We start from the raw sequence: 15,896 nt of genomic DNA on the forward strand, positions 1-15,896 counted from the left end.
AGGCATCTTAAAAGCAGTTTGCATTTGCCTTCTCCTCTTAGCCGGCTTCTCTTTTACTCCTTACAGCAATGTAATCTGATTTTTACCTGTACCCCTTTATTGAAATGGTTTTCTCCAAGGTCAATAATTACCACTTCTGCCCCCACCTCCAACCCCCAGCAGTCTTAAAATCCAGTGGATACTTTTCAGGCCTAAGCTAGGGCTCTCTCTGCAGTGTTTACCAGCGTTGGCTAGTGCTTCCTTGAGGACACCCTGCTCCCTTGTCTTCTATGAACATTCTTGTCTAGTCATCTTCCTGCCTGTAACTTCCAGAATTGCTTGTCAGAAATTAGTGTACTTAGTCAATAGGCATTATCAACCTTAAGTAAATCTTGATTTACAATGAAAAGATACAAAATGTCTTATTCTTCTTCCTTAGCTGTAAATGATATATCTATCCATAGATTAATAGATATAGTATAACCCTTATGAATTGAAGGGAACTAAGGACTATTTTTTCCCCCTCTAACGGTAGATAAATGGTTCATTCTGACACTTTTCACTTGGGAAAACCAAATTTCAAGACATGACAGAGAAAACTAACTTATTTAGAAAACATGCCTGAATAAACATGCAGAATAGTGAGGGTTTGGTGATCTCTGACCTTTGTGGCCATGCACTGGGACCTGTTATAATGTCACATCTGGCTCTTAAGCAGGACTACCAGTAAAAAAAAACAACTACCACTACAAAGTGGTGCTTCCTGCAGCACAGCTCCACAAGCCTGGAAACACTGAAAAAATAACTGATACATTGTGAGCAAACAAACACAGGACACTTGTGAGCTAGAAAGTGTCAGGAAATCCATCAGTCTGCCTTTAAGACAGAAAGTCTCAAATAGAGCCTGCCCTGTAAATGTTAGAAGCAAATGAAAAGATATCCACTAAGTAGAATACCGCTCTGCCCAACACACTATGTGCTAACCAACAGTAAGGTATAATAGCTTTACTGAAGTACATGAAAAAAATTTCAAAGCGTGGACTTAAATAGCGTGTTTTTTGAAATATTTTAATTTTTATAATAGCAATACATATCATTCATTATCTGTCTTCTATGGGGAAATAAGGAGAAGGATTTTGGTGGGAATTGTACTCAGCAGAATAAAATTCATTTGTTAAAATTAATGGAACAATGGTTGTCATTAAAGATGCCTAACCAGGATATTGAAATAATGTTCTAAGCAATAATCGTGACATTTTAAAAGGTTATTTCATTTGATGTGTAGATAGTTTAAAAATCCAGGTCTTTTTTTACCACTGTATCTAAGAAGCCTGACACACAGAGGAGGAAGGGGGAACATCTGGAGACCTAATATACTTGAAAATAAACCAGAGAATCAGTTTTAATCTTACTCGTTTAGTTCTCTTTACTAGAGGTTTTTTTTTTGTTTGTTTGTTTTGTTTTTTTTGGGGGGTGTTGTTATGTAACAATACTATATTTGGATTTATGATGTTTCCATGTCCCCAGTGTAGAGGCCTTAATGAAATTGAAAGTAGTATTAATTTGAATCAGGAATTCGGTGGTCCTTTTTTGTAAACAGTTTCTTTGTATTTTGACTTATTCTCCCTGAGAGACATAAAGCAAAAGGGTTCAGCAAAAGGATACACATAGCATTTTTGGAGGATTTGTGAACCTCTGATCCTTACAACCTAAAATTTTCATCTCCCAATATTCTGGTTTTATTATCCTCATGGGTGGTCTCCTTGTATATTAATTCTTCTCTCACAGGTCTTCTGCAAGAAGGTTTGTGGCTTTCCTCCTGCATGTTTCTCCTTTTATAATGGCTCAACTCATTTGACTATTATCCCTATTTTTTTCCATTTTTTTGCACGACTCTCTTACATTGTCTCTTACCCTTTATTTGGCTGTTACAGCGAGGCAGCTAAGGGCAGGTGGAGAGAGATGACACCCATGCTGCTTCACTTCATGTGGATTCTGAATTGTCTGGTTTATGTCTATATCCTGATTCTGTTAATGTTATTGATCTAAACTGACATTGTGTGTGCACTGAATTTTAGAAGACTAAGAAAATATAAAAATAGGATTTGAATATAAGGATCTTTGTGGAAGAAGTGATAAAAACTAAAGGGAGAATAGTTTTGCGTAGGGGTATTTGAACTATTATCAGTTAGTGTAAATCAATATATTTTCTCTCAGTCTATGTAATGGAGAAGTTTATGAAAGACTGTGGAGTGTTTTATAGATTCTGTAGTTCTTCCTCATTTACTTATTATATTGATTTCAGAGACATTCTAGTAAAGTCTGATTAATATCCAGTTATCATTAGTCTCTGACACTCTCCTCATTTTAGTCAAGTATACAAAGTCTGTAAACAAGTTTTATGCAGCTTTGAATCTCTGGAAACTGATTCTTTTTACAAATAAACGGGTAGTTTTGTATGTTCTGTAAGTTGAGTTTTTATTTTAAGGTTTATCCTTCCATTGTTCTTTTTTAGTATAAACAAATGCATATACATGGATATCCTCTCCTATGAGATAGACAGTACTGTACTATGTTTACTTTTCTCCACCTTTTTTCATTTAATAGTATATTCTAAAGCTCATTCCACAGTAGTACTATATAGAGATATTTTGATATGCCTCAGTTCTTTTTTAAGAGCTGACTAGTACTTCTTCATTGGAGAGTATTCTATATTTTATTCATTTAATCCCCTATTGATGGATATTGGGATGGATTCCAGCATTTTGATATAACTAGTCCTACAATGAATAGCCTTGTACATACTTTTTTTTCATTTTTGCCTGTAACACAGTAATATTAAGTATTCATTTTCTATGTTCCTTTTTCCTTTTTCCACTTTTTTTGTATGATTTAAAATTTTTTCCCTTTCCTATCTACTTCCAACTTTTTTTCTTACATCGTGTTGTTCTGAAGTGACAGAGAAAATTACATGTGATTTTGAATACATATTTAAATTTGTATTAATGGAGTGTTTTTCTTCAGTTATTTAAAAACTAATTGAAAAAATAGCTAATTGAACTTTTCATTCTTTAATTAATACCTGATGATTGGAATTATAAAAATTTGAAATCAAATTCTGTTCTAATTGTATATGCAAAGTTCTTGCCAATTACAATTTTTGCTGAACTATGATTGGAAATTGCTCTCTGTCACTGCTATTATACATACTCAGAATCTGAGACTGTGTACCTACTACTAAATACTGAGAAGAAAAGTGGAAACAATCAATCAGTATTTGGTATCCTGTGGATCATCTGGTTATGTTCGTGTATCTCCTTCCAACACATACTCTTGATCACCTTTAAAAGAAATAGGTAATGTGTCAGTCAGAATTCCTATTAGCAAGCAACAGAAATAACTCCAATGAAAGGATACTGGGTGGCTTACAGACTTGCCAGAAGGTTTGGAGAGCCAGAATCAGAGACCAAGTCTGGTCAGCCAGGAACAATGACCAAAAACGTGCCCGCCCATTTGGTTTAGTAAGTACACGACTGCCAATGAGCACTACATGTTGCAGCTTACACCGCCAGCTGTATGAGACACGGGATGTTGCTGCCCTTGGACTTGATATTGCTACAATGGCTACAAGCAAGGGAAAAAATCATATAGGTGGCACATAGTAAATCCTAATTAAGTGTTGAGTAAGTAGGTAAAACTATATAATATAATTTGTATGTCCACTTAGTCAGGTCTTCTCAAATTGTAATGTCTTTTACTATGCTGAAAATGAGGACATCACCGTGTTTTGGAATCCCCACTCTTTCCTCGGGATATTTTGCATATTACATGGGACATTAACTGTGTGACAAGAATGTATATTAATGATGTATATTAATGTTGTCAATATATATATTAATATTAGTAAAGCTCAATTTCTTTTTAATATTTTTCCTACTCCAGTGATCGTCTTGTGGACCCGTGGGTGGTGTGTATCCACTTTCAGAGACAGCTCTGCTGTTCCTTATAGTTGGGATATAGACACTACTAGAGGGGTAGGTTAACAATAGTGAACTACACTTCAGTGTTTAAAATCTATGTGGGGAAAGCCTTGGAGTCACCAAAAAAAATTTAGTTGATAATTTCCAAGCATAAATGTATAAATAATAAGTTTACTGATAGCACTTCAAAATTGTGTAGACATTGAGGTTTTGATCTATCTTGTTTTGGAGACCAGTTCCTTCATTTATAGGCACATACCCTTTAATGCGTTCCTTTAACTGCCAACGGCCTGGCCAGCTTCCAAAAGGAAGCTTTTGTGACTTGCTCTGTATGATTGTATTAGAAATGACGTTAGGTAATTGTGTTTGCTTTGTCTTCTACAGCTGGCATAACTTTGACAACAGATTGCCTTGAAGATAGCCTCCTTACATGCTACTGGGGGTGCAGTGTTCAGAAATTATACGAGGCTCTGCAGAAGCACTTTTATTGCTTCCGAATAAGCACTCCCCAAGCATTGGAAGATGCTCTGTATAGTGAATATCTCTATCAAGAACAATATTTGTATCCTTTTATCTGATAGATCCATTAGCACCTGAAAACTTTAGACATTAGGCTTGTTATGGATAAAATAAAGTGTTGCTAAGGTACTGTTGATCACCTTTGGTATATTATATTTTCGGTTATAGTGTCAATTTACCTTTACATCTTCAACAAGTATTAAAAAGGACAGCAAAGAAGAAATATATTGCCAGTTACCAAAAGATACTAATATTGAAGACTTTGGTATAGTGCCCAGATCTCGCTATCCGTTGGTAGCACTGTTGACCCTAGCTGATGAGGATGACCGAGAAATTTATGATATTGTAAGTAATTTTAAAGTTCTGGAAGCATTACTTTGAAGTGATTTGGATAATGGGTCTTTATTATTTGGTGACATAGAAAAAGTTTTAACACATTTTTCTTCAAAAAATGCATACATGGGAAATACACCTGTATGATTTTTTTTTATATGTTTTAACAGGACCTTCATTCAGAGTATGACTTTTTTCCCCATATGGGTTGCAAGAATATGATATTATTTAGAAAATAAAAGATATATTTGAATTAGATTAATTTCATCATTCTGTATTCTGTCATGTTTCCTACTTAGAAAAAAATCTGTTGGGAATCATGTTTATTATTAATATTTTAGTGCCGAATAAATAAGCATTGTAGTGATCTGCAAGTGCTCAATTTTAAGACAGTACCCGTTCTTTTCTTTGCATGTTTATAGTCATCTTGTTTCCATCAGAGTCCCTGCTACACCTCCATCTTATACATGTTTGGTCCCTATATTTTCAGTAATTATTTTTCTCATTATACGCTAATTATTTCTTTAGTCTGATAGTTTATCCCTATTAGGAAGGTGAAAGCATCTTAGAGATCTAAGAGGACCTGAGCCATGACAATCCTGTAAGTAAGGTAGAAGCTTATACATAAAATAAACTTTTGGTGAAATCATATCATGGTAAGAATGCCCTTATACACAATTTACTACCTTTTTTTTAAAATTAAAGTTTATTGGGGTGACCATTATTAGTAACGTTACATAGATTTCAGGTGTATAATTCTGTATTACATCATCTATATCTCACATGGTGTGTTCACCACTCAGAGTCAGTTCTCTTTCTATCACCATATATTAGACCCGTTTACTCTCTTCTAGAGCCCCCCGCCCCCCGTACCCTCTGGTAAACCCCTACACTATTGTCTTTGTCTATGAGTTTTTGTTCCTTTATTTGTTTGTCTTGTTCTTTTGTTGTTTTCAGTTTTATATACCACATATCAGTAAAATCATATGGTTCTCTACTTTTTCTGTCTGACTTATTTCACTTAGCATTATAATCTCAAGATCCATCCATGTTGTCACAAATGGTACTATTTCATCTTTTCTTACCACCGAATAGTATTCCATTGTGTATATATACCACAATTTCTTTATCCATTCATCTATCGAAGGACATTTTGGTTGTTTCCATGTCTTGGCCATCATAAATAAAGCTGAAATGAACATTGGAGCACACATGTCTTTATGGGTAAATGTTTTTAGATATTTGGGGTAGATATCCAGGAGAGGGATTGCTGGGTCATATGGCAATTCTATTTGTAATTTTTTGAGGAACCTCCACACTGCCTTCCATAGTGGCTGCACCAATCTGCATTCCCACCAACAATGTATGAGGGTTCATTTTTCTCCACAGACTCTCTAACACTTGTTACTATTTGTCTTGTTGATCATAGCCATTCTGACTGGGTGAGGGGATATCTCATTGTGGTTTTTATTTGCATTTCTCTGATGATTAGTGATGTTGAGCATTTTTTCATATGTCTATTTGTCATTTGTATGTCCTCTTGGAGAAATGTCTCTTCAGGTCCTCTGCCCATTTTTCAATTGGGTTGTTTGTTCTTTTGTTGTTGAACTGTATGTGTTCCTTGTATATTTTGGATATTAGCCCCTTATCGGAGGCACTGTTTGCAAAAATCTTCTTCCACTTAGTTGGTTGCCTCTTTATTTTGTCGATGGTTTCTTTTGCTGTACGGAAGTTTTTAAGTTTGATATAGTCCCATTCATTTATTTTAACTTTTACTTCCCTGACCTTTGGAGTCAAATTCATAAAATGCTCTTTGAACCCAAGATCCATAAGTTTAGTACCTATGTTTTCTTCTATGCAGTTTATTGTTTCAGGCCTTGTGCTTAGGTCTTTGATCCACTTTGAATTAATTTTGGTACATGGTGACAGATAGCAGTCCAGTTTCATTCTTTTGCATGTGACTTTCCAGTTCTGCCAGCACCATTTATTGAAGGGGCTATCTTTTCTCCATTGTGTGTTTTTTGCTTCTTTGCCAAAAGTTATCTGTCCATATTTATGTGGGTTTATTTCTGGGTTCTCACTTCTATTCCATTGGTCTGTGTGTCTGTTTTTCTGCCAATACCATGCTGTTTTGATTATTGTTGCCCTGTAGTACAAGATGAAGTCAGGGAGTGTGATACCTCCATTATTGTTCTGTTTTCTTAGGATTGCTTTGGCTATTCGGGGTCTTTTGTGGTTCCAAACAAATCTGATGATTTTTTGTTCTATTTCTTTAAAAAATACCATTGGGATTTTGATGGGGATTGCATTAAATCTATATATTGCTTTGGGTAATATGGCCATTTTAACTATGTTGATTCTTCCAATGTATGAGCACGGAATGTCTTTCCATTTCTTTGTGTCTTCTTCAGTTTCTTTTAAAAATGTCTTATAGTTTTCAGCATATAGGTCTTTCACATCCTTGGTTAAGTTTATTCCTAGGTATTTTATTCTTTTTGTTGCAATTGCAAAAGGAATTGTTTTATTTTTTTATTTTTCTGAGATTTCATTGTTAGTGTATAGGAATGCAATGGACTTTTGTACGTTGATTTTGTAGCTAGCAACTTTACTGTATTTGTTCATTGTTTCTAATAGCTTTTTGGTGGAGTCTTTAGGGTTTTCTCTCCATAGCATCATGTCATCTGCAAAGAGTGACAATTTAACTTCTTCATTCCCGTATTGGATACCTTTTATTTCTTTCTCTTGCCTGATTGCTCTGGCAAGGACTTCCAACACTATGTTGAAAAGCAGAGGTGATAGGGGACAGCCCTGTTGCGCTCCTGAACGTAGAGCAAAGGGCTTCAGTTTTTCACTGTTAATTATGATATTAGCTGAGGGTTTGTCATATATGGCCTTTATTATGTTAAGGTATTTTCCTTCTATACCCATTTTATTAAGTGTTTTAATCATAAATGGATGCTGTATCTTGTCAAATGCTTTTTCTGCATCAATTGATATAATCATATGATTTTTGTCCTGTATTTTGTTTATGTGATGTATCCCATTGATGGATTTGCGGATGTTGAACCATCCTTGTGTCCCGGGGATGAACCCCACTTGGTCGTGATGAATAATCTTTTTAATGCATTGTTGTATTCGATTTGCTAGAATTTTGTTTAGGACTTTTGCATCTGTATTCATCAGAGATATTGGTCTGTAGTTTTCTTTTTTTGTGTTGTCCTTACTGGGTTTTGGTATCAGGGTAATGTTGGCCTCATATAATGAGTTAGGGAGTACTGTCTCGTCTTCAATTTTTTTGGAAGAGTTTGATCAGGATTGGTATTAGATCCTCTTTGAAGGTTTGATAGAATTCACTAGTGAAGCTCTCTGGTCCTGGACTTTTGCTTTTAGGAAGGTTTTGGATGACTGATTGAATTTCCTTACTGGTGATCGGTCTATTTAGATTTTCCCATTCTTCGTGATTCAGCCTAGGAAGGTTATATGTTTCTAAGACCTTGTCCATTTCTTCTAGGTTATTGAATTTGGTGGCATATAGTCTTCATAGTATTCTTGGATGACAATTTACTACTTTTCTGAAGCGCATGATATAGATATGTTCATTAATAAAGATATGGTAACATTTTTGTGATACTTTGTAATATACAAAGTACATTCACTAACATTAATTTATTTATTCCTTCCAACAACCTTGTGTTAGAGCAAAATCCTTCTTATGAAGACTGAAGCAATCCAAAGAAAATCCCAGTCATTGAGGAAATAAGAGATGGGCTGTACCCTGAACCTTAGTAGTCCTGGGCCAGTACTCGCCCGCACCTTTTTTTTTTAACAGGACGTTCTTTCCAAAACAAGCATTCATTGAGCTTTGGAAGGTGTAGACCCTTACTGGGAAATCGAGACCCTGCTCATATGCAGTTAAGTCTCTCTAGGTTTTGGGGTTTTTAATCTTATCAAATTGAAGTTCCATTGAGCCGAAGTCAGCTTGTTTTTTCCAAATAAAAGACATACCAACAGCAGTGTATTTTCAGAATCTAGCACAGTGCATGGAACACAGTTCAATAAATTTTGTAAGTGAAAAAAGTCATACCAAGCAATGTTAGTGAGCCTCATAGAGCTGGACAGCAAACTCCTCACTTGCATATACATGAGATAGTCTATAGGAGAAATCTTCTGGTTTCTTCCCCCGGCCCTTCTTTTTCAATTAAAGATAAATAAGATCTGTTAGGTATGGTGTTTCATAACCCTGCCTACCCAGGCTTTGCAACCCTTCTCTCACCACCATGTCTTCCACCTGTTCTTTGCTCCCCTACTTTCCTTTTATTTCAAACCAAAAGGGTCAGCTCTCAGTCACCTTCCTCCTACCGCCCCCTTTTGGTTCCTTTTCCCCTCACTGCTGGTGCTTTCTGTCTACTTGAGGTACTCAGAGTCAGTCTTATTTGTTTTCTAATTTTCTCCTTCTATCTAAACAGAAGGAGTTGGTATGTACATAGTAAAATGTATATAACAAAATTTACCATTTGCTATCGGGTCCCTGATCCAACTGGAAGAAAGACTCCATGGCCCTGTGGCAGTTGTGGGAGGCTTATTCCTACAGGGCAGCCGGTGCCTGGCTTTCAAGGGTTAACAGTCATTTCCTTTGTATATACGTGTGTCTCCCTGCCTAAGCCTTTTATTCTCATGAGTGGGCTCCCCCCCCCTTTTTTCCCCCCTGTTAATATGTGCTTCTCCATCTTTTATCTCTTAGATTGGGCCTAATATTAGAATTAAAGCATATTTGTTGGTATATTAATGTTCTCTGTTCTTAATTTTAAAAGCAAACTGAGCATTTCACAATTCTTTTTCATATGTGGTTTTTCAGTATTTTATCTGGGAGTCAGAGACTCTAAATCTAAAAAAAGTAAACTTTTATTCCTATTGTAACAATAAAAAATTACGTTTAGATAGTGTAATTAGGAACTAGTTTATTATTTTAGGCAGATAAAGGAAAACAGGGATTTTTATTGCAAGATTTTGCCTTTAAAATTTTACTTTCACTTAATTACATTAGTTGGTTTTCTGTATTACTCAAACAATACATGTTTATGGCCGGAAATAAAATTAGAAAATCTAGTTAAGCCAAAAGGAAAAAAGTATAATCACTTTTATTCTATCATCCAAAGATAACTACTGTGAATATTTGTCTGTATCTTTCCAGACCTTTATATATGTAATTTTTAAATGAAAATGGGATCAACTTATACAGACTATTTTGTGATCTGCTTTCATTTAATAGTATATTTTAACACCTTTTCCATACAAAATATATATATGCAACTACATATATATTTAAAACTAGCATTACAGTAGATTCAGAAGTGTTTAATATTAAATCAAATGACAGTATTGTTAGTAGGAGATGATAACATTAGTACCTTCTACCAATCACGAATTCAAAATTGATTTCTATTAAAAGCCTTAAAAGCCATTGCCAAATTAATAAATCCTTATAAGGCGGTGAGTAATATTGTATGTTTTTAACCATAGTAGGGTTATAAAAACTTTTTATTTGGACATAATTTCAAAAATTTGCAAATAAAAAAGTGGAAGAACAGTCATATGTCCTTTACACAGATCTCCTATTATTAATTGTTAACATTGCACATTTGCGTTATTATTTGCCCGTGTGTTTGTGTGTGTGTATTTTTTAATGGATGATTTGAGAGTAATCATATATGCATGATGATTCTTTACACCTAAATACTTCAGTATGTATTTCTTAATAATGATGATGGTCTCTTGTATAACCACAGTATAGTTATCAACTTTGTAAATCTAACATTGATATAATATTTTGTCCAATCTATTATCTATATTCCAATTGTCAATTGATCTAACAGTATTCTTTATAACATATTTTCCCCTGCAGTACAAATTCTAGTCTAGAGTCAGATACTGTATTTGTCGTGTATCATTAGCCTCCTTTAATCTGGAATATTTCCATAAACTTTCTTTATCTTTTATGACAGCATTTTTTGAAAAATACAGTTACGTACACACACCCTTTTGTAAACTAGAACTTTCCTCATTTTGTTTTTCTGATATTTCATCATGATTAGATTGGAATTACTCATTTTTAGCCAGTATACTGCACAGGTGATAATATATGTTTTCAGGGCATCACCTTTAGAGGTATTCGAGGTTCTTTTCTGTCATTGGTGATGTTAATTTTGATCTCTCAGTCAAGGTGTTACCTAATTTCTCTGCTGTTCCATTTTTTCCCTCCTCTGCAAATAATAAGCAGTATGTGGGGAGACAACTTTAAGATCCTGCAAAAATCCTGCTCTTTGTCAACATTTCCCCGTGGATTTAGTATCCATTGTTGATTCTTACCAGATTTTATCTTTCCCATGATGGTTGCAAAAATGATTATTTTCCAACTTTTGCCCTCCAATCAGCCCTCAGTATTCTACTATAAGCAAGAGACTGCCCATTTATTTTTTGTTTATCTATTTCCCAGTGGTTTATGATTCATTACTGAATTTGATTATTTTCATGCTCAAACTGTCCTTTTTGTACTTCCAGCCAAAGACTGAAGGCTTATAGTACAACACTATATCCATAAATTACTTGGATTAGTTCTCCCCAAAGTAAAAAAACTATATTAAGATGTATACTCACTCCAATGTTGCTCTCCTCCGTATACCCTGTTCCCAGGCTCACACATCCCAGCCCTTGTCGATAACCAAGTTCATTGTTTTCTGGTTTATCCTTCCTATGTTTCTTGTTGTAATAATAAGGAGAGATATGTGTAATATATCTCTCCTTATTATGTATAATTTTACTTATTTTATATGTTTTATATTTTATATATATTTTTATATTTTATATATTTATTTTATTTATTATATATCATTATTATGTATAATCTATCCTTATATATATGTATATAATTTTCCCTTCTTTCTTACACTGAAGGTAGCACACTATATATACTACATATGTTCTTCCTTTTTTTTTTTTCTTCATAACATCTCCTGGAAATCACTCTAGACCAGTTCATGGAAATCTTCCTCGCTTATTATTATTATTATTTATAGCTGCATAGCACTCCATTGAATGTAGGGTGTATAGGTACCATAATTATTTAGTCAATCACTGATTGGACATCCAGGTAGTTTCCAGTATTCTGCAATCATAAATAACCTGGCACTGAATAACCAGTGTATATGTATTTTAATATTGTTGAGGTTGTATGGTTGAAGGGTAAATGCATGTCATTTGTTATATATTGCCAAATTTCCTTCTATTGGGGTTGTGCCTTTGGAGTGGAACCTTTTTTTTAATATACATTTCCACTAGCAATATATGAGAGTGACCATTTCTTCATAAAGTTTATTGACAAGCTTTTGAATTTTTCTTAATCTGATGAGTGAGAAATGATATCTCAGTGAATTTTTAATTTGCATTTATGATGTTGTGAGTAAAATTAAACATCTTTTCACATAGCTAAGGACCATGTTTATATCTTTTGTGAATTGTTCATGTCTTTTGCCCTTTTTTTCTATAGGATTTTTGGACACTTTTTTTCAGTTTTTAAAAGATTTTCATAAATTAGTGATATTAACCCTTAGTCTGTGATATACATTATGAATATTTTATTCCAGTTTGTCATATGTCTTTGCTTATGGTGCTTTTTGCCATGCAAGTTTTAAATTTTTATGTAATCAAATTTGTCTCATTTATCTGCCTCTGGGTTTGAGTTATAGTTAGAAAGTCTTCCTCTACACTGAGACTAAAAAGGAATTCATATGTTTTCTTCTAGTGCTTGTATATATTTTTTATATTTTGCAATTAGACCTCTCATGCTTTTGGAGTTTATTGTTATGTATGGTATGAGGAATGCATGTACCGTTTTATTTTTCCAAGTAGCTATCCAGTTGTCCCAATATTTTTCATCAAAAAGACTCTCTTTGCTCAGTGATGTGAGATGCCACCTTTATCATATTTGTATATATAATTGGGTCTGTTTCTGGACTGTTTATTCTGTTCCAGCCATCTGTCTATTTATGCGCCAGTACCACAGTTTTAATTTTAGAGGCTTTGTAGTATATTTTACTATCTGACTGGATTTAGCCCTCCTCATAGTTTTCTCTTCAGTATTTTCCTAGCTATTCTTACGTGTTATTTTTCTATATGAGAATTTTAGAGTCAGCTATAAAAAGCTTAATGGTATTTTTGTTGGGATCACAATAAATTTGTAAATTTGAATATAATTAAAATAACTCTAGCAAAAATGTGTCAATAACTGGTCCCTCTGTAGTGACTGATTTAAATAATTTGTAAGTTTTCTAATTTATCAACTTCTTATTTTTATTTGAGACACATTTTTCACATATCTGTGCCATGATATTAAGAGGTTAAGTGCTGACCAGTGTTCAATTTTTATTTTAGATTTCCATGGTGTCAGTAATTCATATTCCTGATCAGAATTATAAACTTTCCTGTAGAATATTATATCAATATTTACTCCTGGCTCAAGGTCAATTTCATGATCTTAAGGTAAGTTGTTCCCTGTGGTCTTGTCTCTTTTGCTTGCAGAATTTCGAAGAATGAACATGTATAAAGGGATAATATTTTTCAGTTAGTTTTTATAGAAGTTCGTTATTATTTGCTACTGGATTTGTTAGCTCATAAATTTTGAGCTGCTCTTATGACCCCAGGTTTAAAGAATAGTTGTCATTTGTAATTATCTTTAAACTTGTTTCTTTGATTTGCAGCAACTTTTCATGTCTGCAAATAATAATTCCACTCCCTCCAACAATCCCTCTCCAGAAGAACAAAGCACAGACCAAAGTTTGTTGGAAAAGGCCGGACTCTCTGAAAGTGAAGTAGACCCTCCAGAGGAGAATAGCAAAGACTGTGTTGTTTGCCAGAACGGGACTGTGAACTGGGTGCTCCTGCCGTGTAGACACACGTGCTTGTGTGATGGCTGTGTGAAGTATTTTCAGCAGTGCCCAATGTGCAGGCAGTTTGTTCAGGAATCTTTTGCACTTTGCAGTCAAAAGGAGCAAGATAAAGACAAACTGAAAACTCTTTGAGGATGTTGTTACAACTGAAAATTACACGTTCCACTGAAGATGCGGAAATTTGCGTTTTGGGAATTAATCATAACATGGAATCTACAGTGTTGACCGTCAATGAAAATTGTATTTTAACTTCATATTTGTACGGTTCCTGGATGAGGAAATTAATTATTTCTTCCTGTTCAGTGTGGTAAATACTGGAATACCATCGCACTAATACATACAAATTCATCCAGGTCTTGAGAGGAATGTAAACATTTGGCCTTTTGTCAGCTAGAGGATTTCATATAATGTCGATTAGAAAAATTCCAGAAAGCAATCCACCTAAAATTTGAGCAAGTAAAAGTCTTAAGATTTCTGAATGTTTCTCCTTTGACATAATCTGGAATGCAGTTGGGAAAAAATTAAATTCTTCTTAAAACAATTGTATGTTCTCCAGTTTACAAAGGAGTTGGAAACTTTAAGTCCTTTCCTGAAATACCAGGTTTTATAAATATCCATCTGTTTGGTTTCTAATTTCCTTATAATTATAGCCACATAAACACATCTTAATTTTTAAATATAGCTTCTTAAATCATACATGCAGGATACAATTCTTGACTGTTCTCAGTGTATCATAGATTTAAATGATACTCATTTATAGAAAGCAGCTATATGAAACAAGATATAATAAAATTTCTTGGGTAAGTAAATTTATTGTCAAATATTATTAGATTAGCATACTGTGATCTACCAGGAAAGATTTGTGAGACTCTTAATGCCTTATCTTAGATTTCCTCCTGCACAGCAAATCCATCCAAAACTGGAGGGGTTTGGAGCAAGAAAAATCACTAAAAGAAACAAATGACTATTTTTTTCTAGTGTGTTTTTATTCCAACTGAATCCCATATCCTTCTGAATAGTAAATTAATTTGTTCATCCCTTGTTATATCCCAGTAAGAGTTGAGGAACCTGATAGACAAAATAGCCCCATCCCCTACTCCTTCCAAGATGACTAAGAAGAAAATGGTAAATCAGAGCTTCCTGTGTCATCGGTGGAAATTACTTTCACCTCACCAAGAATTTAGATCATAGCAAATAAACCACGACATTCAGGGAGATTTTCAAGATGTTTTTGTCCTGTTTATATTAAGAGTAATGCCTTATCTCTGTATCAGTGTCTTTACATAATTCTAATCAAATATACCACTCTCAAAAAGACATTATCTATTCTCCCTTTTATAAACTGAATCAAACTTCCATCTATGTTCAACTGCTATGTAATAAATACCTTCTAAGAGTCAGGCTTTCAGGAGTCTAGGCTACAGAGAATCAGGCAGGGCTCCTGACCTCTAAGTAACTATTTGTGCTTCAGAGGAGCACTGGGGTCTTATTAGAAGTACATCCCTACCTCAGAAATGCCTAAGGCCCTGTTCTAACCTTGCCCCTGGGAGCAGGGCTATCAAAAGTTACAGTCCCTACTGAGCTTCGCTACTATTATAACAATTCATCTGAGAAACTCACTTTGTGGTGTAAATTGGAGGAATACTGTGAGATCATTTCACCCATTCCAGCCATCCTATTTCCCTCTATTTACAGCTCTGTTTGTATCTAAACTGTCTAGACACATAGTTGCTTTCTCATCTGAGATAGATTCTACCTACAGTCTTACTCCACTTTCATAAATTTTTATTGTAGTAAAATGTACATAACATAAAATTTACCATTTTAACCATTCTTAAGTGTACAATTCAGTGGCATTAAGAACAGTCACAGTGTTATACATCCATCACCAGTATCCACCTTCATCATCCCAACTGAAGCTCTATGTCCATCATATAAGTCCCCATTCCCTTTCAGCCCCTGGTAACCACCATTATACTTTTTGTATCAATGAATTTGACTATTCTAGGTACTTCATATATATGGAATCATACATTATTTGTCCTTTCAATTGTTATTTCGATGAGTATAATATTTTCAAGGTTCATCTATGTTGTAGTGTGTATCAGATTTTCTTTTTAAGGCTGAATAATATTCCATTGTA

At 34.3% G+C, this 15,896-nt stretch overlaps 1 protein-coding gene across 1 annotated transcript in view; it reads left to right on the plus strand.

Annotated features, from left to right (window-relative positions):
* Positions 1-15,586, plus strand: part of CGRRF1 (cell growth regulator with ring finger domain 1) — a 32,079-nt gene extending 16,493 nt beyond the window's left edge. The window contains exons 3-6 of the mRNA XM_019725734.3: positions 4,344-4,521; positions 4,676-4,823; positions 13,239-13,346; positions 13,565-15,586. Coding sequence (XP_019581293.2) covers positions 4,344-4,521; positions 4,676-4,823; positions 13,239-13,346; positions 13,565-13,885 — 755 coding nt within the window. The 3' untranslated portion in view covers positions 13,886-15,586. The remainder of the gene's footprint in view (positions 1-4,343; positions 4,522-4,675; positions 4,824-13,238; positions 13,347-13,564) is intronic.
* The last annotated feature ends 310 nt before the right edge of the window (positions 15,587-15,896 follow it).

The sequence above is a fragment of the Rhinolophus sinicus genome, chromosome 3, assembly GCF_057876585.1.
Source record: "Rhinolophus sinicus isolate RSI-liver-muscle chromosome 3, RSI-T2T, whole genome shotgun sequence".
In the NCBI taxonomy this organism is placed as follows: domain Eukaryota; kingdom Metazoa; phylum Chordata; class Mammalia; order Chiroptera; family Rhinolophidae; genus Rhinolophus; species Rhinolophus sinicus.